The sequence below is a fragment of the Pangasianodon hypophthalmus genome, chromosome 6 (assembly GCF_027358585.1).
Source record: "Pangasianodon hypophthalmus isolate fPanHyp1 chromosome 6, fPanHyp1.pri, whole genome shotgun sequence".
NCBI classification, from domain to species: domain Eukaryota; kingdom Metazoa; phylum Chordata; class Actinopteri; order Siluriformes; family Pangasiidae; genus Pangasianodon; species Pangasianodon hypophthalmus.
In genome coordinates, this window is record NC_069715.1 from 5,236,566 (window position 1) to 5,262,848 (window position 26,283).

The 26,283-nt window shown below is 39.4% G+C and overlaps 1 protein-coding gene across 2 annotated transcripts in view; it reads left to right on the top strand.

Moving 5' to 3' along the window:
* The window catches only part of LOC113534732 (AT-rich interactive domain-containing protein 3B), a 68,318-nt gene that overhangs the window by 32,866 nt on the left and 9,169 nt on the right, over nt 1-26,283 (top strand). For both annotated transcript variants that reach the window (XM_026927688.3, XM_053234823.1), the window contains exons 3-5: nt 713-787; nt 981-1,053; nt 24,116-24,299. In XM_026927688.3, coding sequence (XP_026783489.3) covers nt 713-787; nt 981-1,053; nt 24,116-24,299 — 332 coding nt within the window. The remainder of the gene's footprint in view (nt 1-712; nt 788-980; nt 1,054-24,115; nt 24,300-26,283) is intronic.

Consider the following 26,283-nt stretch of genomic DNA (forward strand, 5'->3'; position numbering starts at 1 on the left):
GGTTTCAGCTCGTCTCACTAGCTAGTTGATGATCCATTATCACAGAGCACTTACACACACACTGAGGAAAGCGCTGTCCGTCCTCTCCTGCGTACACGAGTACACGGACACCCACGATTGGCTGGCATCGCTGTGATTGACAGGAGAGAGCAAGGCCAATTTTGCTCCCTTGTCTCCAGGCTAAGGATGGAGGTGGCATTGTTGGGATCAGGCAAACGCTCTTCTGTTACACCTCACAGAAACTCACTCTTCACAGACTTTAATAAGTCCAGTTACCAAAAGCTCATTGTGTCACTGTGTTACTGATGGACGTACAGAGAGTCAGTCTGATTGCAACCCTTCAAAATTCTGAAGCTCGTAGCCAGAAAAGTGTACAAAACATATCAGAGGCTCTGTGTCCTCTGGGGGCGGAGCGTCTGGATTTGGTGCATTTCCAGTTCATGAACTGTGTAGGTTTAAGTTTAAATGATACTGAATGCGTATGGATAATTACGTGATGATAGTTATGATGGTGATGGTAACTGGTGGTTGTGGTGATGATAATGATGATGATAACTGATGATGATGTTGGTGATGATGATGATGATAACTGGTGGTGGTGATGATGATGATGATGATGATGATGATAACTGGTGGTGGTGGTGGTGATGTTGCTAACTGGTGGTTGTGGTGATGATGATGATGATAACTGATGATGATGATCTCTTTGCAGAACGGCAGTGGTGTGTGGGGAGAGGAATCAGACAGTAACCGATCGAGAGGAGAGGCCTCCAGAGACTTCGCCAAGGTGATTTCTATCTATCTATCTATCTATCTATCTATCTATCTATCTATCCCCTTCTCTGTCCCTGTCTCTCTCTCTTTGCCCTCTCTCACACTTTTTTGTTGTCTGTCTCTCATTGTAGCTATATTGACATGAGTGTGTGTAGTGTGCTATTAAAGGAATAATAATAATAATAATCTGTTTGTTTCTCGTGCAGTTGTATGAGCTGGACAGTGACCCCAACAGGAAAGAGTTTCTGGATGATCTCTTCACCTTCATGCAGAAAAGAGGTAAGGTTTTTTTTTTTTTTGGTCCTCTTTTGGTGTGTCCTTTTCTCTCCGCTCTCGTGGTTAAAACTCCGCTGCACCACAGAGCTGTGATTATACAGAGACGGCTTGATGGTGGCTGTTGGGTGTGTTTTAGTTACATATCATTGTTATTTAGTTAAAGACCCGTGTTGCTGACGTGTCAGAAGCTCTCACTTCATGTGGAACCACACACACGCACACACACACACACACACACACACACACACACACACACATACACATTCACAGGCTGTTTTTTGGGTTTATGTTTGATTTGCCTACAGGGCTGTTCAGTGCAGTGTCACACATGACAAATTCGTCCTGTGCTGATATAAAAAACATCAGTCACACTTGTGTGTAAATAATACACCCTCTGCACTGTAAACTACACTACCATTATAGTGCACTTTATAGGGTGTAAGGGCTGTTGGGTTCCACCCTGCGCAGGGCAGTTTATTATAGGATTCATTCCTCATCACTCCACTTCGCATGCCATTATTAGATTAGTAGATTAGCTGAGAGCAGAGGAGAGACGACTCCCACTGAACTGCACACATCTGTTTAACACGTTGCCTACCAGAAACGCGTGCGCGCGTGTGTGTGTGTGTGTGTGAGTGTGAGAGAGACAGAGAGAGAGAGAGACAGACATTGTTACGCCTCACCGATTCCTTGCACAAGTCTGAACACAAACCTAAAGATCATTTAGACTTCTCCTAAGTAGCACTAAAAGTTCCTAACTAAGAGGTTCTTCTTAAAACATGAAAACTGAGAGGAATTCCCACCAAGAAGTTCCCGAACTCAGAGTAACGACGGGGTCGACCTTGTTGCTACGGACGACACTGTGTTTTATGAATGGATATTAACAGTGATTGGCTGAAGCAGTAAAAATTAAATCAACAAAAGTGCATTCAAAACAGTAAATAAATTGAAAGTGTTGCTGATTATTTACTGATTTATTTTTTAACATGACAATGGCGGTGAGTTCAGGAGGTGTCTGCACTTACAACTCCATAATCATTAAATCACTCCTGCACATGACATTTTACCTTTTTTTTCTTTTTTGTCATAAAATATATGAAACGTATGAACTTGATTTGTACTGTTAATCACCAGGATTGTTTAGGATTGTTTAGGATTGGTTGTGATTCAGTCCTGGTCTCTTGGTTCTTAGGAGACTTTTGGACTAGATGTATGTTTTTAGCAGGTTTAGGACCTACATTTAGCTCTAAAAAGCTTTCTAAAGACAGAAAGGGTTAGGAGGGTGAGGAGTCCTGAAGGAAAAAAATCCACTCTGAACAATGTGCATATTAATCTTTATAATTATGTGTTCTTCAGAGTTGTCTGAGATTTCCTGTCTGGGAGGAAAAAAAAAAGGTGCCAGCCACTGGCTGTGTCCCAAACCTCATGCTATTACAGTAAATAGTGTGTACTATCTAGATGTACTAGATTTATAACACTAATGAGTTATACAGTATAATATACAGCATGAGCAATATTGTCATGGTCACCTCAGTAATTGCTGCTACTCTCATAATCACCTACATTTTTTTTTTTTTTTTTTTTTTTTTTTTTTTTTGTGCAGGATTTCCACTTTCTGAGAAAAAACTGAGTATGAATCATAAAGAATGCCGGACTGTACGGGGTTTTTTTTTTAGGTTTTTGAAAGTACTTATAGGCTGTATGTGAATGTTTTAAAAACGTAAAAACAGACTCTCTTACAAGAAGCAGCACTCTCTGAGACGTAGCCATAACACCAATCAGGCCCACTGAAGTCTGGGTCTGGAGGAGTAGAAAGTTAGCTCAATAAAATGACAGTGTTTGATTTTTTCATATCATTCACTTATATGTATTTAAAATATGTCCAAGTGTGTGTTTTGTAAGTGCTTGAATAGGCCATGGTCAGGTGGGACGGTTTAAATGTCAGTCAGGAAACATGACGTCTGCAGCTTTAAGATGGATGAAAGTAAATTATGTTGTATCTCGTAATGCGTGTTTCCTTTTCGCTTATAGCCTGTGTTGTTTCTCTGATGAATCGTAGCTTTCGTTGTCCCTAATCACCAAGCAGATAATGCCGTGCCTGCGTTCCATGCAAGGAACGAACATGAACGGGGGCTTAAATTAAGAAAATGAAACAACAACTTGTTCCTCAGGACTACTTCACTATACACTAACTCAATAAGTGTCTCTGCTGCTGTTCACCACAGAGCATGTGGACATACTTTATATAAGTTTACTTGAAATATAAAATGAGCTTAGTTACAGCTAATAACTTGTTAGGTTTATTCACAGTCTCATTACTGAACTTGTTAACAGGTAATTAGGAGTCGCTAATATTACTAATTATATGACTCATAACCAGCTTCCAGTATTGTTTTACTGTCATGGTGTAACGTGTACATGACACGCAATATATATTTTGCGCCCCCTTCGCTGCAGTAATACCCTGCTCACACACACTGGTAAGAACCTACACCTCTCCTAAGCCACAAGCGACACTGTCATCATTCAGCGATAGTTAAGGGGTCGATGGAATATTACACACTGGTCATAACAGCTGTTAAAGCATCCTTAGATCAAAAATGATATGAAAGAAATGCCTCCTCAGCCTCATCCTTTACTTTCTAATATCAGGACACTCAGATCTAAAGAGTAATCCATCGTGTCGTTCTCGGAGAGGATGCACATTAACCTCATAAAGCTGTCTATCGGACGAGAGTGCTGTGAAAGACCGCAGAACATCATGGACAGATCTGTCACTCCTGGTTCATTACGGCTCTCTGATCGTCTGAATTCTTTCTCCTAACTCCTCGTAGCAGAAGAGATCATTAACATCGCTGATGTTGAAATATTATTGAGCACAACATACGACACGAGGGCAAAGTTGTGCAAGACGTCGTAGTCTACAGTTTCTCATTCTTTGGATGTCAGGCGTGTATTAGTGCAAGATGAACGTGAGATTAACTTTGAAGGAATTTAAGACATAATCTTTTGATCCGAGTGAGGCAATTCAGAAGTCGGTTCTCAGTATGGCATGAGATGAGAAAAGTGATAAAATCTCACACTGACTTCAAATAACTTGAGTATGGTTATCAGAAAGGAAACTTTAAAGTGATAGAGATGATGTTTATTTCTTCCTTCAGGCTAGTTATTCTTTTTTTTTTATGTATTATTATTGTATTGTGAACTGCCAGATAGTATAATTAATTTTCAGCACATGCTTAATACATATTGCACTGTATACATAATACTATTTCTATTTAGCACAGTTAGCTAGTTTAGCTAGCTAGGTGTTTTGCCGTTACAATGATATCAGTAATTTGTCCAAATAGTACAGCAGAACAGATTCCTATAATTCGGTTTTGTTTTTGTGTAAAGCACGTCATTGATTAGACAAATCAGTTTTAGGCACGCTTTGTCCATACACTAACACTTTTGCGATAAGTAGTAGTTTTGTGAATTTCTGCCATTTTGAAACAAATAGATCAGGGTTCTACAGTGCAAATGTTTTGCTCACATTTGCTCCTATTTTATTTATTTATTTATTTATTTATTTATTTTGTGCAAGTAGGATTTGGACTTAGGATGTCACGTGCAAGGACAGATTATAACCCAGGTCTCGCACATGTGCTCCCAAGTCCATCTGATAGTGGTAGCAGCCTATCAGTATGATGTAATATTATTTATTTGATAAACAAAAGTGTATATTGGTTCAAAAAGCAAACAGCAGACGGCTCTCAGCTCTACCTCTCTTTCTCTCTCTCTCTCTCTCTACTTCATGGATGAAAGGTCAGAATTTCCCTCCCAGCACAGCTTTTCATACAGCAGGTGAAAAATCACTTGCATGTGACATCTGTTACAGCCCATTGAGGTTGGACGTCCAAAGTCCTCCACCAGACCGAAACACCAAACACTTAAATATTTAATTTATTTAATTTAATTAAATATAATTAAAATATTAATGCGGTTTAATTCATATAGTTGATAGTATTCTCACCTTCATTTGAACCTACTGTTAGTGAAGCATAAACCAAAATAATAACCAAATAACTGAAATATTGGTTGTAACAGATCATACACTTTTTTTAAGACAGCAAATGTTAGCAAAAGTTAGCAAATGTTACACATTAGAGAAGGAAGGATTGATCAGTTATTGATTGGTCGAAATGTGTGGTCAGCAACGTTTCTCTTATCTGAGCCAGTCAATGACTTGATCTTTTCATAAGACTAACTGTCCTAAAAGAGAGCGCATTCTCACTGCGGTTCTGAGATGCTTTTCAGCTCACCACAGCAGTAAAGAGTGTTTATTTGTGTACGTTACCCTACCCTTGCTGTCAGCTCGAACCAGTCTGGCCATTCTCCTCTGACCTCTCTCATCAACAAGGATGAGCTGGATTCTTATTTGTTTTTCGCACCACTCTAGAGACTGAAAATCCCAGGATTCCTGAAATACTCAAACCAGCAACACACCACATTTATCCCCCATTCTGATGTTTGATGCGAACATTAACTGAAGCTCTTGGCCTGTATCTGCACGACTTTATGCACTGAAGTGCTGCGATGTGATTGGCTGATTGGATAATTGCATGAGTGAGTGGAAAACATGGTCAGTGTGTGAGTGTAAGAGCAGTAATATGAGCTGTATTTCATCTCTGCCGAATTTTACAGTGTGTCAAGCAGATGATGTGCTCTGTAATGACATGTTTAGAGTCGGTAGGTTTGTCTTGGAGCTCTTACACACTCTCTGCACTCTGTCTTACACTAATGGTCTGTTAAGTAGAGAGATGTTATGCACATCTCAATACATGATTGATGGTCCAGTGTACAGATGATGCTTTGAACAAGCCTACGACTCAATATTATGTGATTTAGAGCTGTTTAAGGGAAAAGTAAAGATTATTTCAGTAATAATGCAACATCCAAGCTAATCCTAAGTCTCTGTATGAAGTCCTTTTGCTATTCCTTTCCTATTTTGGCTTTGTCTCTCCTCTCTCTTTCTCTCTCTCTGTCTCTGTGTCTCTCTCTCTCTCTCTCTCTCTCTCTCTCTCTCTCTCTCTCTCTCTCGGAACGATCATACGGAGAAGTCATTACAGCGAAGTGTTTAACCCCATGAGCTCTACATTAAGACCTTGAAGCTTGTGTGTAAGTTGCAGGCGGAGTATAATCCTCAAGGGTTGTTCTTCCTGACACTCGGATTCACCGTGACAAAAAAAACCATATCATTGCTAATAAATATGGTGGATGGAAAAGGAATCTGTATACATCTATATCTATATATATTATATTTCTGTGACATCACAAATGCTGTTTATCCCGATGCATCTAGTTTCACCTGAGACAATCGGAGAAATGAGAGAAATTAGGGCTACTGTGTATAAACTTTCAGTTTCTCTTTTTTACGAGTTTCATCTATGTTAATTTCCACGAAATCGGCTCGTTTCAAGAGTAATTTAGCATCAAGCTGGCGGTTGTGTACTTTCCCACAAGCTTTCTGTCATTTCTAGAGTACAACAGCTATTGTTAAAAAAGGTAAACTTTCACAACTGCTGTTGTCACACATTTTAGAAGATTATAAAAGCTACAGTATGGATGGTTATGTAAAAATGTAACCTTGGCACACAGGTCTTGTCTTCATCTAAACGATCTCTGTGCAATATTTCTCTTTGGGTCTGAACTCTGACGCTTAAAATTTAATAGTTATGACTGGTTTGTGTGTGTGTGTGTGTGTGTGTATGTATGTGTGTTAGGCCAAATGTCCTGTTGCTAGCATTTTTTCAGAGAAGAAGGGATGTGATGGAGAATCTCACCTCAGTCTTGAGGGCATAAATGTAAGGTGTGTGTGTGTGTGTGTGTGTGTGTGTGTGTGTGTGTGTGTGCTTGGTCATGGCTGAGGAATTTTGGCCAGCTGTGTGTAACAGTCTCAGTGGGGCCAGGGTTGGGGCCCCCTGTGCTCCGAAAGCCACATGTAGTGTAGGCAAAGCCTACACACACACACACACACACACACACATTAATATGGTTATCAAACAACATCAATGCTTTAGATATTTACATTTATTCATCCATCACATGTTTTACTAGCGGCAGCCATCTCTCTCTCTCTCTCTCTCTCTGCCTTGGTTTGTGTCTCTGTCTCTCTCTTTCAGTCTCTCTCTCTGTCTCTCTCTCTCTCTCTCTGTCTCTCTCTCTCTCTCTCTCTGTGGCAGTGCACTGTAATGCAGGTGCATCAGTATGTATATTAAATGAAGGATGGTTGTATTTGAGGAAGTGAGAGAGACACAGAGAAGCTAAGAGCAGGCTTTTAAACACCTCAGTGTCACTGCGGTTTTGAAAAACACTCAACCACACAAAAATGTCCAAATGTGACACTGGTGTAGGGTAGAGGATGATGAACACACGTTGTTCATGGAAGGAAACTACCTGAACACCTACGGGATGAGCAACAAGGTAGGAGTGTGTAATAAAGTGGAAAGTATATACAGTGTTTAAAAACCCCCAGTAACACCAGTCTCTGAATCTCTGACTAATGCATTTCTGGCTTTGCTATTCTTTTTTTTAAACAGCTCAGTTTAATTCTGTGTGAAAAGAAAATTATCCAGAAGTATTTGCACTTTGGACCAAGCAAACAGACTGAGGAAGTCTCACACTCCCATGAAAAGCCCAAGCACTCCGTTAGCACCAATTACACCATGAATGGACTCCTGGGAATAAGTGTATACATTACAACACACACACACACACACACACACAACCTCTGAGACCAAGATTATGTAGAACATACACACACTGGCACAATAGCTTCATTCACACACACACACACACGTCTGTAATGGTTCAGCATGTGATTGTAAACACACGTCGAAAGGGTGCGCATTTGGCAAAAAAAAAAAAAAAAAGGGTGATCAATGTAGTACACACTTCATAGTCAAAGTGTGTGTGTTGTGCTGTGTTGTCCTGTGCTGTGCGTGCAGAGGGAAGGGGTTGGATTAGGGGCCCTCGCTGTCCCTCACAATGATTAATGAGCCTGTAAAACACAGGGCTCTCCACTGACCAGCTCCAGACCAGAGAGAGAGATGAAAAGAGCAGACAAGGACCGGAGAGACAAGCGAAAGGGGGGAAACGGGTTGTGTCCACATGCGGAAAACAAGACGGCAGTCTTTCATTTCCTCTGGAAGAGAGCGATTCATCATTCACAAAGGAGACGAGTGAAAGCTACAGCTCGAGAAGTTGAGCGAACACGCCGAGGGCAGACAGATTTAAAGCAAAAAAAAAAAAGGCTAATGAGAAAAGAGGAGAGGGCACACATTAGAAAATTTATAGCATTGGGTGGTGGGTGGTGTTTCAGCAGAAAAGCAACACACACCCACACAATATAAGAAGGGTGAAGACTCCCGACATGAGGCGGGTCTCTCTCCTCCATCCGCTTTTTAATCATCGTTCAGCTCGTCTCTATAAAAAGAAAGGCGGACATGTTTGTTTTTGATTAAGGATAGCGTCGACGTGTGGTTTCAGACCACAAATGAAACAAGGCATGGGAAAGACCCGCCCACAGCGGACGGGAACACACACCCACAGCAGGATGAGACACGCGGCATGGTGGAGCCTGGGGGCTTTAGGGTACCGTGGGAATAAAACACACACACACAAGGTTCGTCTGCACAGATTTTGAGTTGTAGGACGTAGATTGACAGATTGATTATAGGCCCGTGAGACAGAGAGAGAGAGAGAGAGAGAGAAATGGATTGGACGTATAGGTTAAGAAAAGTTTTCTAGAGACAGCGCTCTGGAGGAAGCAGTCTGTTGGAGCTAGGCTGGAGGAGCTCTGAAAAAGGTGCTCTGAGGGAACTGCTCCGGGGACAGCAGTCTGGTGGTGCTGCTGTGGGGAAAGCTCTCTGGAGAAGGCACTCTGGAAGTGGTTCTCTGTGGGAGCTGCTCTGGAGAAGGTGCTCTGGCCAGCTAGTCTGGAGAAGGTGCTCTGGCCAGCTAGTCTGGAGAAGGTGCTCTGGCCAGCTAGTCTGGAGAAGGTGCTCTGGCCAGTTAGTCTGGAGAAGGTGCTCTGGCCAGCTAGTCTGGAAGAAACGCACTGGGGTGAAGCAGGCACTCTGGTGAAGGTTCTCTGGAACTGGTGCTCCTCTAGGAAAGGTAGTGCTCTGGGGGTGCTGCTCTGTAGGAACCATTTTGTGGGAGTTAGTCTGGAGAAGGTGCTCTCTGGCGAGTTGCTCTGGAGAAAGCGTTTTGTGGGAGTTAAGTCTGGAGGAGGTGCTGTAGGAGAACTCTAAGGAAGGCACTCTTGAGATAGTATCCTGGAGAAGGCACTCTGGAGCAGGAGCTGCTCTGGAGCAGAGTTGGTCACCACAGCTACAGAGTCTAGATGGAGGAATAATCAGCAAGCCAGTAGAAGAGGACCTGAGGGTGTGGGTGGTGTGGTTGGGAAGAATATGAAGAGTCAAACAATAACACATCATACTCCTCCCTCACCATTTTCAGCTTCAGGGGTGCTTTATTAATATAAATGTTACATTATTACTGAAGTAGATTACTGAATATAGTAAACAAATAGTAATAGCCATACTAGAATGGTCTAATCTCTGGACCTTCTGCAAGAAATGTTCCTGTGTGTCCCTCTGCCATCACAATTTAGTCTTAATGTCTGTAAATAGCTGGGATTTGTTGTGTGTGAATCTGTGCTGCTTTATATCGCTGCTTTATATCGCTGACTCTGAAGAGATCTCCCTCTCTCTCTCTCTCTCTCTCTCTCTCTCTCTCTCTCTCTCTCTCACTCTCACTCTCTCTCCCTGTGCCTCTGTAAAATGAATGAATGGAGTAAGATGGAATCCCCCAGCCCTCTTCTCTCTTTCCCCTCTGACCTGGAGGCCCACTTCTGAGCCAAACAGTTTACAGATGAGCGGCAACACCGTACAGACCCCAGAGGGAAAATTCCTCTGAATCAGACTTTCACAGCAGTGACCGTATTCACACGAGCAGTCCAACCTGATCTTCATGCTCACCTGCTCACGCGAACAGTCACATCAACACCACATCATTTCATTTACAACTGAAGCCAGATTCGTTCCTGACACGGCTATTCAGCAGCTGCCACTAGTGTTTATAAACCCACTGATCCAGTCAGGTAGGGGATTAAAACCAGTTTTCCTCCAGCGTGAGTCACTGCGAGAAGCCCCTCCTGTCTAAACATGACCTTAAATGGATATGAGGAATGCGACTTATCAGTGAAACCATTGTGCAGATTGTTGCATGCGCTTGTTTTGAAGGGAAATCATTTTGGGCGCACGCTGTCAAGGTGCGGTTTCGCGACGTTCATTTAAAAAGATCTTGCATTCTTTTATTCTACAGCGCTGTTGAATTCTGGCGCTGATTCATTTTCAGCAGCTCTGACCGTAGTTCTGGCTACAAGGCAAATCACAAATTTATATTAAAGTGGTGGTTCTAATACGATATCGTTTCTATAGCGACAGCTACTTTATAGGGACGATCCGCATCACATTTGTGACACGTAGATGCAATAAACAAAATGAAGGTTTTCGTTTGACTCGCCCTCTTAAAATGGATGAACAATGTTTTTGTTTGTTTATTTATTTTTCTTTCTTTCATGATTGCTTTTCTTTCTTTCTTTCTTTCCTTTACCTCATGAGGCTGTTTTTTTTTTAAATTAAGTAATTCATTTATCTGTCTATTTATTTATTCATTCATTCATTCATTCATTCTTTTTTTTTTTTCTCTTTCTTTTTTTACCATTACTAGACTAGATATTACTTCCCTTCATTTGCTGTAGACCTTAACTAGAATGTTTATATATATCTTTTTTTTTTTTTTTTTTTATCTTTACTATAAATTTTTTTCCCCCTTCAGACACTGTAGCTGTCTCTACACCTATCCTCCTTGGGACTTTTTTACTAGAATTGGTCAAGTTGTTTTTTTTTTTGGTTTTTTTTTATTATTATTATTTTTAATTTAAATTAATGAATCAATTTTTTCTTTCTTTCTTTTAAGATTCTTAATCTTAACTGTTTTTTTCTGCCTGTCTGAGCCATCTCTACACTTATCCCTCTTGAGACCCCCCAGTTTTTCTCTTTTCCTGTCGATGTCACCTGTTCCCACTGTAGTTAGCTCTATTAAAGACCTTTACTAGAATCAATAGCGTTTTTTTCCATTTTCTCCTTTAGTCACTGTTGTCATTTCTGTACCTAAAATACCCTGCAGCTCTATTATAGCCGTTCCATCTTTTCATCCGGTATGCTGTGTCAGGACATTAGGCAATCGCTCCCTCCTGCTCTCCTCTGTCCTCCTCTCGCGTTTCCATGAGGTGTTGATAAGATTGCGATCAGCTCTGACCAGCCGTCCTCCGGGAGCACAAGGACTCGGGTTACAGTCAAAGTGGCCTTCTCACTTTTCACGTCATCCACCCTTTTCACTCGTCCTGTCTTCTCCCCCTCTCCTCCATCCGATGGCTTTGTTCAGGTGACCCGTCTTTGTGACCCAAGACAAGAGAGTCAGATTACCCTTGTTCTCTCCTCCTTCCTGTCATTCTCCGCATCCACGCTGTAGTTTTTTTTAACAGACGCCCGCAAGCGCTGGCATTTCACACCCATCAAACACACCCATCAAACACACCCATCAAACACACCCATCAAACACACCTATCAAACACACCTATCAAACACACCCATCAAACACACGTAGGTTTTAGAAGGTCCCGAGGAAGAACCCACAAGCCGAGACTGAGTCCTGAATGGAGTGAAGTGTGCTGAATTGGGTAGTTTGTGGTTTGCAGCAAAACCTTTAACCTTTTTGCGTTAAAATCCCCCGTAGTGTGACGTCATTTATAAGAAACCCCCTCTACCTGAAATTAGGAAGAATGAAATGTGTGAATGCGTTAGGCATGTGGCAGTAATCAGTTATACACATCTGTCGCAATATTCAGCGTGTAAAACTTTGTTATAGTGAAAGTTTTGCAATAATACCACTTCCGTTGTGTTCCTTGTACAAGAAGCCACCCTACATAGGCAGCAATTTATATCCCAGATATAAACATATGTCAAAATACACATTTCTGAGATATAGATATCACATTAACTTTTTTTTTATGATGCTTACAAACAGTTGGAAGTTAGAAACAGTTGAAAGCAGCTAATGTGAAGAAGCTGAATGTTTAAAATGTTCAGATTGACAGAAAGTTTTCATTTTCCTTCTTTGCTGTGTTAAATTATTTTATTCATCAACATTAAATAAAAGTATCATCAAAATCAGTTTTTCAGAAATCTTTTTCCCCTCACACTTTTTGTTCGCAAACGTATATATTAGGGCATTGCAATATGATGTGATATGATATTGATACTGTGATCAATTATGTCACAATACACTTTTCTGAGATGTCGTGGATATTGTGATATCTTTTTGGAAAATTGTAGGATGTTAAACATCTTTACATTTTTTTAAACATTTTACCAAATATATTTTTCCTCCATTTCAGTGTTAAATTTATTTTTTCTAGACATAAGGTAAAAGTATCATTAAACCCAGTGTAGAACAGGTTTTTTCAAACACAGCATTGAAGCTTTGCTGGTTTCATAGAAAACCTACACATCATGATTCATATCGTGTACTGTAGGAATGTCTTTAAGAACTGTGACACGATATTTCCGTCGTATCGCCCACCCCATAGGGCAGGCGTCTACTGAGTGTCCATATTTTGGACAGAATTGAAGGTGTGTCTTTTCTGTAGAATGCGAGCTCATAAACACGTGCTCACAGAACTGTCGCTCTGACTGAGGACATGTTTTAGCAACGCCATATTCGTCCATTTATTCATTCCTTCAATCTGTAAATCTTTACATTAGAGTGAAGGTTCTCTTACGTACTAGCATTTACTGGTACATAACAAACAGTGAACATCAGCATTAATAAATCATCAGTAATGTTAACAAAGCATTCTAATATGTGTATTAATTAACGTTTGTTTAAAAATTTATGAAATACACCCACATGGACTGTTTATTCATTCCCAGACTTAAAAATTACTCCATGTATATTAGCAAATATTAAATAACCACATGTTCCTAAATGTAGATAACTTCCTATTAGCAGTTCCACAAATGTAACAACCACAAACACGTTTCATGATCAACATTAAGGTGTTGTTCGTGTTCGTCATTGTGGCTTCATGGTGTGAATATTGGTTAATGCCAACGTTACTTATTTACTTTAGTTAAGGTTATAGTGTGATGGTGTGTTAATGCTGAAGTTTATGACATATAAGCCCACTAACATTTGCTTACAAATGTTGTCTTTAAAAAAAAAAAAAAAAAAAAAAAAAAAAAAAAAAAAAAAAAATTATAATAAATGTAATTTTTAATTTTTTTATTTTAAAAATTATTTAAAACTATTTAAATATTTAAAAAAATAATTAAGATATTTAAAAATATTTTAATCTTTTAAATATTTAAAACATATTTATATTTACTTTATATTTACTTTTTTTTACTTATTTACTTATATTTATTTATACTTTTACAAATTTTACTTAAAATATAAATAAATATTTTTTTTGTTTAAAATTTATAGGATTAAGTACACAGTTTTAACATCACATCAGCTGCTTCTAATCAGTTTCTCATTATTTTAAATTATAAAATATTATATATAATGCTGTATATAAAGTTATCACGCTGTCCCTGAGATCTCAGAACACTTATCATGATATCGATATTATATCATCATATCACCGTTATCCCAGTGAAATCCTGGTTATAATGCTACAAACTATGCGAAAAGTACAGGGGGCTGAGTCTAGGGTTGGGGCGTTTTTCCATTTTTTTAGTTTCCACATTCTTAGATTTTTATTTTTTTTTTTACTCTAGAGGTACAGGAAGCATCTCTACATCTTTCTGTTGACCTTATTTTGTGCCACCACGTAATCTTTAATATAGAAAAAAAAGTGTATGGTCTTCAAAACAAGAGCTGGGTGTAATTTTCCTTGGAAGCCGCAGCATTGTTTTTCAGTTATTCAAACCCGCGCGTGTGTGTGTGTGTGTGCGCGCGTTGTTTCAGTGCTGCTGTGTTAATCCTCTCAGTCAGGTGCTGTGTGGTTTTATCTGATGACCTACATACTGTGTGGCTAATCTGCAACTCCTCTGCCTAATCTGTACACACTTCTGTTTACTTAGACTTCACCTGCCACAGTTTCCATGTGCACCCTCGAGAACCAGCTGAAATACCTCCTGCACTGCTCTCCAGCAAGTGCATGCAGTGGTACCAGGGCTGGGAGATACGACTAAATTCCCACCTCATGATATGCAAAGACTTTCCTACGATATATGTACGATATATACGATATGGATCATGATATCGATGTATAGGTTTCGAAACAAACTGCCAGCAAAACAGATTTTCAACTCAAATTTGTTTACGTTCAACGTTCAACGTTTTTGCGTTCGAGCTACAAAGTGAGGAAAAATCATGGACGTCTCCATGTTCATCTTTTGTTAGCAACAAAATAACCAGTTAACTGTGATAAGTGCCGCATATTTTCCTCCTCAAAACAGCGAACTGTACAGTCAGTATTACAGATTTAACAAGCTAATATGCCTTTGTGTTTATCGATCTAAAGCCTATATTTGTATATAAAGTAAAACTCATTTAAAGGTTAAAGAGGTGCCTTGATGCTCATCCATGTTGATTTGACATCGTGTGCTGAACTAAGGGTCGAGGAGACCTCCCAAACTTTTTTTTGGGGGGCCAGTGGAGGGGTCGGAGGTCAGGAATTTACGAGTTACGACCTCTAGTCGATTGCAGCATTTGACGCAGGGACAATTAATGCATACTTCTGCATCCAGAAAAAAAGCCTGCAATGAAAATAGTGTTTAAAGAAGCCGTGTTTGTCAGTTCACTGATCAGACCAGAGAGAGTAAATAAAATTTTTAAAAAACTCTCCCCTTTCTGAGCTAATGTCTCTAGCCCTGTAGCTAGTCTCTGGCCTGATGAGCTTCCTTCAGCTAAATAATTGACATAAATGCGTGTGATTGGCTAAATCACAACAGAAGATTTTTTTTTTGGTTTTACGTTTAAAAAGCTAGAGTTGATAAATTATGGCCATTTTTTTCATACATTTATCAGCTTTCCTACAGTATTTTAGCAGGTATTGGTAAGCTCCTGCCCTAAACAGATTATTTCGATGATATTTTTATTTAATAGCTACAAAAATAAATCATCACATGAACTACAAATGAACATTTTGCAATTTTACAGATTCAAAACTTGAAATAAGCTGTTGCCAGAGATTGAGAGATTGGAATTGCTCTTTAAAAGTTTTTAAAAAATGTAAAAACCTGTTACATTTCAGAAAAGTGTGCTGTGACAGATTTTATTATGATATCACTATTATGCCTATTAATGCACTATTATTGCAGAGCCATTACAGGATACTGCACTTACATTTGTGCAGCGTGTGATTTACAGAAATGATTCTTTATTTAGGAGACTGTAGTGACATTTTTGTCTGAGATACCATCTCTGATATGGCTAGTACACAGAGCCTGGATAATTTCCTTTATATTGGTATCATTTTTACACTCAGGGACGAGTCCTCACCACTTTCTAGTCCTTGTGAAGTCTTTTATCTTATAGTTCACAGCAGAGATGTTTCCGATTCCTGTTTAGTAATAAAACATCTCCTTTGTGGTAAACTCCACATTTTGACATCTATAGCACGAATGTTTTTTCACACACAGCGATACCATCACATTACTACAATGATGGGAAAGTGAGGTCTCATGTCAGCTATTGGTGTAACATTACACCCAGTTTATAGGTATTTCCCAGCTTTCTCTTCTCTTTAGCACTTTTCTATATGTTTAATTATCAGTGTTGCGAAGCAGCTTTACAAAACTCCAGGTCAAGGCCAATAGTGAACGAGCTGAAGGTCAAGAAATGGAGCCCATCATCCTCTGGTCAACACTAGATAGATTACCAAAAAGCTTTACCAAGACCATTAGACAAATGATAGAAATAAGACAAATGACAGAAATATGATCTAATAAAAGAATCAGTGTCATGCTGTTATAGGAAAATAATCAGCTGTGGAGTGGAGTGATGAAGCGGAGATCCTGTTTCCACCTTGAAGTTGATTATTTTCCTAAAACAGCGGATCCCAAAGTGTTTTATTCCTCTAATACTCCTGCAATTTGCCAACAGTTTGACGCAAGGCATTTGCATGTTTCACTCAAAGGCTAACGTTTATAGCAGTGGTGTCATGTGAGCGTCAGTATTGTTTGTTTCCTTGACAAGTGAATTTCTAATAATTTACTGCTGAGAGAGAGAGAGGGGGGGGGGGGGGGGGATAGGAGGATATAGCTGGACTAAAGATAGCACGGCTCTGTTCTATCATCGCCCGATGCCTTTTATGTCTCTGTGCTGCCATTAAAGCTAAACCAGACTTCTGTCTTGGACAGTACAGGGTATGTAACAAGGAGCCACGCTGACACTGAGCGATCTCAAACACACACACAAACACGCACACAGCAGCTGGAATGATACAGTCCTTCTGGCGGAGAGAGAGGAAAATGAGCAGAGGTGTTTTTCTGAATGGATTATGGCTGTACTATCAGCACAGAAATAACACCCTGTGATGTCATACTGTACTAAAACATGTGGATGAATCCATGAAGTGTCACGTTAGAGGCTTGCGTTCGTTTTCTCAAAACATTTTCTCAAAACATATAAAAAAAAAAAGAACGTACTTTTACTATTTGCATACTTTTTTTTTAATCATCGTTTCACATTAAAAACAATGTGTTTTTCTTGAAACTTCAGAATAGCAGCTCTGTCCATCATACTTTGTTGAACAGATGAATAGGATTACCGAAAAAACAAATTACAGGTTTAATACATTATCGTTTCTATAGCAACAGCTAATCCAGAGGGTCTTGTATGGCGGAAGTTGTACATAAATGGATTTTTAAGGTGGAGATGTCAGAGGTAAAGCAGTGACTTTAAGTTTTCCTGACATGGGAAAGTCTTCAGAACGGAGGAGTTTACACTTTGCGGGTTCTCAGTAACAGAAGTTGCATTTTTTCTCTCCTTTTTTTGGTCTTAACTTCAAGAGAGAGAAAAAAACAGAGGCTAGTGAGGGAACGACTATAAGTAATGAGTAATAACAGGAACTAACATGTTTATGGATGTTTTACAACATGACGTAACTGTAAATGGATAAAAAGTGCAATGTGGTGGTGTTTTTTTTTTTTTTTTTTTAAAACAAAAGTTAACAAAAGTTAGTGTTGGCAAATTGCTATGGTATTAGAGGAATAAAACACTTCAGGACGTGCTGTTATTGGAAAGTAATCATCAGGGTGTTATAGATTATTTTCCCATAATCACGTGGTGCAAAGCACATTGTTTTATTCTTTACACATTCCTGACACATATCTTTATATAGTGATGCATGTTTCTCTCATACATCAGTTAATGCTGATTCGTCTTCTCTCCCTCCCTCCCTCCCTCCCTCCCTCCCTTCTCTCTCTCTCTCTCTCTCTCTCTCTCTCTCTCATTTTGTGAGTGTATGGTTGTAGAGGAGGGGCAGGATGCTTGCTGAAACCTCACACCACAGTGGCAGCGTTGCATGCTCACTGAAAAATTAATTCCCCCGGTCACCTCATCGGTCACTCCCGGCGCCTTAATTATTTAAGGAATGTCACTTACGTGAAATCAGCAATATTTAATTTACCACGCCGGCGTCAGGGACGGCCTCTAAGCCTCGCAGACTTATTATAGCGGCCTATACAGGCGAGCAGCTGCCTGCTCCAGTTAGGTCAGTGTTCAGTGTGATAGCGCTGTATTTCACTTTACCTCTGCCTTCTATCTTTGTCGTGGTTTCATGAATGCGGAGTGAACAGCTGCGAGCTGATCATCGAGCACATCCTGCTCCTGAGTGTCGCTCAATCTGAGCAGCAGCTATAAAAGCTATAAATGTCTTACATTGTACAACAAGTGTTCCTCTATAAATGGCCAGGCCATGTGATGGGTGACATGTAACACACACACACACACACACACACACAGTGGGCATAGTTTATATTGATATCTCTGTAGGAGGCTGCATTTTAACTTCTGTATCTCTCATAACGAGAGTGTTTGATTTGTTTTGGATTGCTTTTTCAAGTTTCATAAAATTTTCATTAAATATGTATGTGTGTGTGGGGGTGTGTGTGTGTGTGTGGGGGTGTGTGTGTGTGTGTGGGGGTGTGTGTGTGTGTGTGTGTGTTTATGAGAGAGAGTGGAAAGAACAAGCAGTACTTCATCCACAATTATACGATTTGAAGCCGATCAGTCAAGGCTCACATTAGTGAGTGTTATTATACAGTGCTTTGCGAAAGTATTCACCCCCTTGGTGTTTTTCCTGTTTTGTTGCATTACAAATTGATTTTTTATATTTTTTTGGTGTTTGTGCCATTTCATTTACACGACATGCCTACCACATTGAAGGTGCAAAATATTTTGTATTGTGACACAAACAATAATTAAGACCAAAAAAAACAGAAATCTTGTGCATAAGTATTCACCCCCACAGTCAATACTTTACAGAGCCACCTTTTGCTGCAATTACAGCTGCAGGTCTCTTGGGATGTGTCAAGTCATCAATTTTTATAGCAGGTTGTAATGCAACGAAACCGGAAAAACACCAGAACAGGGGCTGGGGTTGAATACTTTCTCAAGGCGCTGTACGTATTTATGAATTTATGCAAACTTTTTTCTGAACTAACTGGATTTTCATCTATACCATATTTCTTGAGTAAATATTCCAACGAACGATTTATTTATGAATAAATTCCAGTGTGTTTACGTGCACTTTACTAATCGAACGTTGCAATTCTAGGACTACATGAGTCAGTTACAGCAGCGTCACTGCAAATAACACGGATATTCATTTCATTGTATGAAATAAGAAAAAAAAAATAACCGCAGTGTAATGGAGAGATTTAACATTTAATATTCATTCATTCATTGATCTTTAGTAAGTGCTTTATTGTTATTTCATTAATAAAATCTAAGAAAAACCTTCGTTTCTTCTTCCAAACAGCACAAGTGTCCTCTGTGTCCATTTTTATATTTAGATATTTCTATATATAGAACTGAAACATGCGACTTATGTCCTCTAAGTCATCATTTATTCCAGAAACCTTGTTACTGAATTCTTTTTTGCATCTATCAATTCATCTCGTCAACCTCAGCCAAGTGTAAAAAAAATATATATATATATTTTTTTAAGGCTTTTCTGTTTATTTTTCAAAATTTTCATAAAGGAGCTGGATGAAAAAATCTGTTATTGATAGAATAGTAAGAATTACTGATAAATGCTAATTTTCATTTTCTTACATTACACAATCTCTATTTTTAACCAGTCATGCATTTCTTTCATGTACAATGAACTAGAGGTTAATCTTGAAAGAGAGTTTTTTTTTTAAATTATTTCATTTAATAACAGATTAACGCTATATGTTGTGTATAACCTGGTTATTGGCCTATTCATTTGTTTTATTAGATTTTTTTTTAATCTGATGATCACATAGATCACACATGATCACTCTCTCTCTTTCTCTCTCTCTCTCTCTCTCTCTCTCTCTCTCTCTCTCTCTCTCTCTGTGGCTCTGCTGTCCCCATTTTGTTTCCCATTTGGCACACTTTACTGTTCCTGTCCAGGTCTCAGTAGTCGTATCTCAAATCCTCCTCTCTTCCCTTTCTCCCTACTGAGCGATTCGTCCTCCTACGGGCCCCAACTGCAGGGTTTCCCACCAGCATGACCTCTGACCCCCATTGCCATTAATCTCTCTGCTCCTGATCGGCCAGTCCCAGGGGGAAAATCAACGGGGCAGGGCATGATGGGACGGGAGAGCCTGTGGCCAATTAGAGCGGCCTTCAGAGCAGCCGTGTGCAGCCATTAGGCAGCGCTGGAGTGTTAGCTTCATGCTGCAGGGTCCACAGTCCAACAGCACGTGTGTTAATGCCTGAGGTCTCTTATATCACACGCATTTGCTGTGCATTTGTGTCAAAGCTTAGACTTAAATCTTACCATTTGGTGACTTAATAAACTGGCAGGTCAGTGTGTATCCATGAAACTGCTCAGTGCCGTGACAGGGCAGTTTGTCTCATAATGATATGATATCAATATCATGATAAATAATGCCCCAGTTATATTTCTGAGTGACGTAAGTGGACCTATGGTCATCATTAACAAGCTCCCAAGTTCCTCACAGTAAAATGAATCTAAATGTTAAAAACTTTTTTTTAAATTTCATTTAGTTTTCCTTATTTTCTAGTTAAATTATTTGACCTTATAGTTGGTTTTTTTTTTGTATAATATGGCTTTACTGATTTGTTGGCATTTATTTGCAAAACCAAAAATCCTGATGGATATTGTGCATTAAAAAAGTGCCTTGAGATTATATTTTTTGCATTATACCTCCGAGCTTTTGATTTCTCGATTCTGATTGGTCGGAAGGTGTTGATTAATTTTCTATAAACGCAGCTCTGACAGTAGGGCAGCTGCAAAGCTCAGGTTTGTGTTCTAAAGCGTTATCGTTTCTATAGTAATATACTTACGCAGGGACTCGTACGGCAGACTATCTTCATAAACGGGTTTAAAAATGTGTTGGAGGTGAAGCTGTAACTTGAACTTTTCCAGCATCTTCAGGATGTAAGAATTTTTTTTTTTTTTTGTCTTATTAACTTCAAGAAAAAGAAAAAAAAGGCCGGTGAGGTGAAAACAAACTCATTTCGTTGACAAATCATCGAATTAAAGGTAACTCTAAACGGATAAAACAATACTATGTATTGTTCTTTAATAAATAAAAAATTGTAACAGTTTGTAATTGAAAATTGCTGTGGTATAAGAGGAATAAAACACTTCAGGACTTTGACTTCTTTTTTCTTCTTTTATTGATAGCTTATGATGATGATGATGATGATAATGATGATGAAGTTGTAGTGGCCTGTAAAAGGTCCTTTGTTCGTCCTCTGCCTTTGTGTGTCAAGCAAGGGCGTGTGTGTGTGTGTGTGTGTGTGTGTGTGTGTGTGTGTGTGTGTGTGTGTGTGTGTGTGTGTATGAAAACACAGTTTCCTGCTGACCCGCACGCTAATTTGATTGTCAATACCCTATAGCTGACATCTGACCCCTGCGCCTGATGTGGGTTCTATGGCCAGAACATCATTAAAGATGCGTGGGTGTCTCCGTGTGTGTGTGTGTGTGTGTGTGTATGTGTGTGTGTGTGTGTGAACAGCTGCTTCCGTGATGGTGATGAGGGGAAATACACACTCATACCGCTCCATACCACACTCGTATGTTTTGTATGATCCTCAGTCAGACAGAGGATTGTTAGAGGTTAGAGCTACAGTTCTTTTTGACGTGTCTATCCGTCTATCTCCACTATATAGCAATTAAACAAAACTTAGCATTACACAAGTAAACAAAATGTGTTGTAAACATGCAAGTTATTGTCACAGCAGGAAGATGTGGTACTCCCAGGCACATAAAAGTATGCAAACACACATGTAAAGCAAATGTATGTATTTATATGAGTACATACACACACACACACACACACACAGAAAACATGCAACTTGCATAGCTGCATAGCTCAACAACGTAATACCTTCATACCACGATATCTCTCTAACCTATATATTTACACCAGGTGTAGTACTCATCTCTCAGACGAGTGACAGTACAGGAGGAATTTTGCACATTTTCTTCCTTAATAAGCCATTTTTGACCTGACAATTCAAAGGGCACGAGGACATGAATCTTACAACAAAGACTTCCTGATCCTCTGAAGACACGAGGAGGAAGAGGAGGCGGGGTCTAAAAAAAAATCTATACAACTCTATAGAGATATCAATAGTATCAATAGAAGGGATTGGCAACATTGCAATACAGCATCTTTATTAACATAAATTACATCATGGTATGCCTTTGTGATAAATACTGGATTTCAGAAAAGAAAAGTTCTTTTTTTTTCTTTTCTTTTCTTTTCTTTTTTTTCTTTTAAAGTGATTTGGACCAGCCTACAAACAAAACAAATGATATCAGATTAATCCAAGATCCATAATTTTTCACTATTCACAATTTTACATCAGATCTGCTTCCAGTAAGTTTGTAGCTATTATTATTATTATTATTATTATTATTATTATTACATAAAGAAATCATATGTTTGATTTCTGATATAATTTATCTTGATATCGTTTTCGATATTAAGTTGTCATATTGCCCAGCCGTACCTGTATAGCACCGTGTTGACTTTGAAAATTGAAAAAAAAAAAAGTTGAAATCCTCTGCAGGTGGATCATCTGGATTGCCTGGATACGTCAGTTGTGTATTGTGATGCGCAGTGTTTTGTAACAGTTATACCATATTTACCCCATAGGGCCCATCCCTACTCTCTATAGTGCTATGTATAGAGCTTATTATGCAGGTGTATTTATGGGTACTTATATAAGTCCAGACTGGCTGAGACTGGTTTATCTGCTGTGTGTGGTAATGCATGCTGTAGGGATGCTAATTATGGCTGCTTGCCAGGAGTGCTTCTGACGTGCTGTGAGTTGTTTACCATTTTAATTTTTTTTTTTGGTAAATACAGGACATCCAGTGTTGTTTCTCTGTGTAGTTTTGTTGATCATTTTGTTTAGAGTGTATGATGTGTTGCATCTTATATCTGATGACTCAGAATAGCAATATATGAGTAAATATTAGTACACACACACACACACACACACACACATACACACACACACACGCACGCACGCATGTGACTAAAATGCAGTCTGGACAGAGACCTGACAAAGTGAAGACATTAGTCAGATCAGCTCTAAGCTTCTCAGATGATCACGTTGCTGTCAGGGAGGCGTTAATGGCTCGTCTGGCTGAGGTTGGAACATACCCAAGGGCTATGGGATTAGATTAGACGTAGTATTACACCACACACAGGGACACACCTACATGCCTTAAAAAGACAGAGTGTGAATGTGTGTGTGGGGATTTACCATTCACAATCCTCCAAATAATGCCCATTAAAGCTCTCTCTCTCTCTCCATGTGTCCCTCCCCGCCCCCCACCCCCCACCCCCGTGGCCTGGGGATTAGTGGAGCTGCTCACTTCTTGTTTAATCCGTGGCTCTGTGCATGTTTGTGGGGAAGGAGGGGAGTGTGAGTGTAAGTATGAGTGTGTTGTGTCTTCTGCCTTTCACGTTCAATCTTACCCAACTCCTCACCATGAGGTCTAGACAAGACCGTGCATTACTATCAGAAGTTTAGCGTGTGTTTGCGCTTGTGTTTGGAGAGGCCGTGTTTGAGGTCAGGCTGGTGTGGTTAAATATGTTTCTTCTGCTCTTCGCCCTGTCAGGGCTTTAGAACTCAGCTTAACAGAGGACATAGGGCACTAAAAGACTTTACACAACACACAACACACACAGCTCAGTGTAGAGGAATTGAATAAAGTGTACTGAATGGTGATATGGAGTAGAAATAAGCTGATATAATATATATATATCTTTTTTTAGCATTTGTAGTCAGACAATACACTAGACAAAATGCAGACAAAATACCACACAACACAAAATTCAAATAAAACACCAAAATTCAGACAAAACATCATATGAATTTCAGTCAAAATGCCAAAGAAAAGTCAAATTCAAACAATTTCACAGAAGACACAAAATTTAGACAAATTGCAAGCAAAACAGAAGACAAAATTTAAGTCTGTCTATCTATCTATCTATATATATATATGTGTGTGTGTGTGTGTGTGTGCTTTGTCATGCTGTCATTATACTGCTTTCTGAATGGGACAGACTTTACATCAGAAACATCTTTCTGAGATCTTACCAGACTTTATAATCTGTGACTGAGGAATTTCACATGACTCATCAAGTGCCAGTTAATGTTCATGCTGTCAGAAATGTGGCATTACACATTCTGTTTGTAAAGCTCTTATAGAGGGTGGGTGTGTGTGTGGGTGTGCGCGTGATGTGAATGTGTGCAGGAACCCCGGTGAACCGAATCCCCATCATGGCCAAGCAGGTGCTGGATCTCTACATGCTCTACAAGCTGGTGACGGACAAAGGAGGCCTGGTGGAGGTCATCAACAAGAAGATCTGGCGAGAAATCACCAAGGGCCTGAACTTACCCACCTCCATCACCAGTGCCGCTTTCACACTCCGCACACAGTGAGAACACACACACGCGCACACACACACACACACAAAAGACAGCTTCAGATTACCATCCTGGTGTATTTCTGTCTCTGCTTTCACCTCACCTTCTGTCACACTCCCCTTTTCATTTCCCTCCAATGATGTCCTGCTATTGGAGCAGTGTATTGACATGATGGATTTATTGATTTGATTTGGGTCAGAGTTCACCTTGGACGGAGGATGGAAGTGCTGAGATAGATATATTTTTTAAATTAAGCACCTCTATTTTTCTGCCAAGATGGCTCATTTTCCTGATCTGATCATTAAGAAGCTATTAATTCAGAGTGACGTTGTTATGTGACTAGTCCTGGAATTATAAATTATGTAAGGAATAAAACACTTGGGGGTGTGCTGTTATTGGAAAATGCTCAACAACGGAGTGATGTGATACCGAGTAACGCAAAGCGGACAGCATGTCCCAAAGTATTTTATTCCTTTTGATACCACATCAGTTTGCCTTTGTTTTTTAAAATGTTTTTAACAAATGACATGGCATCATTTTTATCCAATTATAGTTACATTTAATGCTGTGGAACTTCCACAAAGCAACTTAGTTCCTGTTATAGAAGCTAAAAACAGTCACCAGCCTACTTTCAGAGCTGCTGGAAAATTAATCAACACCTTCTGACCAATCAGAATTGAGAATTCAATAGCCTGAAAATTCCTAACTGTTCTTTCTTCACTTGTGAATCTTTCATATTTCATATCAGGTCAAGTCAGGTGGGTTTTTATTGCCGTTCCTCTATATAATGCCATTTCGCCAAGGACACAGTACACAGTACAGTGCACAACAGTGGAGACGAGTGCAGGACAATAAATACACATAACAGAATAATAGATACACAGGCCGATAAATACACAGAACATGGGCTGTAAACTGTAAACTATTTTGTAGTATAGCAGCAATATTGGCAGCTTTATAATATATGTATATAATAGAATGAGCTCAGTTCAGATTGATTAAATTCTTAATTTGCATCTAAATTGAAAAAGTGAATTTAAATTGAAATTTGATAATCAAAAACCCAGGACACTGGACTGCATTAATATAAAGTAACACTTTCAAGTAACACCCTGATACTGTTGTGTTCATTGTTCACAGTGGACTCATTTATTTCAGCTACACACTCTAGGAAAGTCCCTGAACATGTGCAAGGACTGCCGTGTACGACACTCTGTTTTGTCTCATGCTGGCCTTTGTTCTACATTTAATCAATTCTGGCCGTAGGCGTTTGGTAAATGAGTACAGTAAATTATCACTGTCACTCAGATGACAAAGCTGTCTACGAAACACAGGAAATTCACGCGAAAAATAATATAGACCTGACATGCCAGAACTGAATGCAGCCTGCGCTGACTTCATACACATGCAATTTGGAGGTGTGACCACGCAAACATACATTTCTCAGATCCTTTCTCAGATTGAAGTTCAACTCCAATTGCTGTTTTTCAAAAAAGACACACAGAAAAGCCACCTGAGTCAGAGCTTTAATTGTGGAGAATCTTCAGCCTGCTAAACCTGATGGAGTCAGTGAGTCGAATCAGGTTCGAAGCTGAGTCGAATCAGTGAGTCGGGTCGGGTCAGAAGGTGAGACAGGTCAGTGAGCTGGGTCAGGTTAGAGAGTGAGTCAAGTCAGTGAGTCGAGTAGAGCTGCTGATTCGAAACATGTCAGTGATTTGAATCAGGCCAGTCATGTGAATCAAGCCAGTGAGTCAGGTTTAATTAGTGAGCTAGTCAAGTCAGTGAGTCGAATTCGGTCAGTAGGCCAATGAATCACGCCACTGATTCAAGTCGTGTCAATTCAGTGAATAATCTGTTAGATGAGTTGCATCATACCCTGGACCCTGGATTTTATGGTGTACTTTTAAAATGATTTTCTGAAAATCATTCTGGCAGAGTACTGATAATTTTACAACAAATGATATTTAAGCAGTCACCAAACAATAAAATGAAATC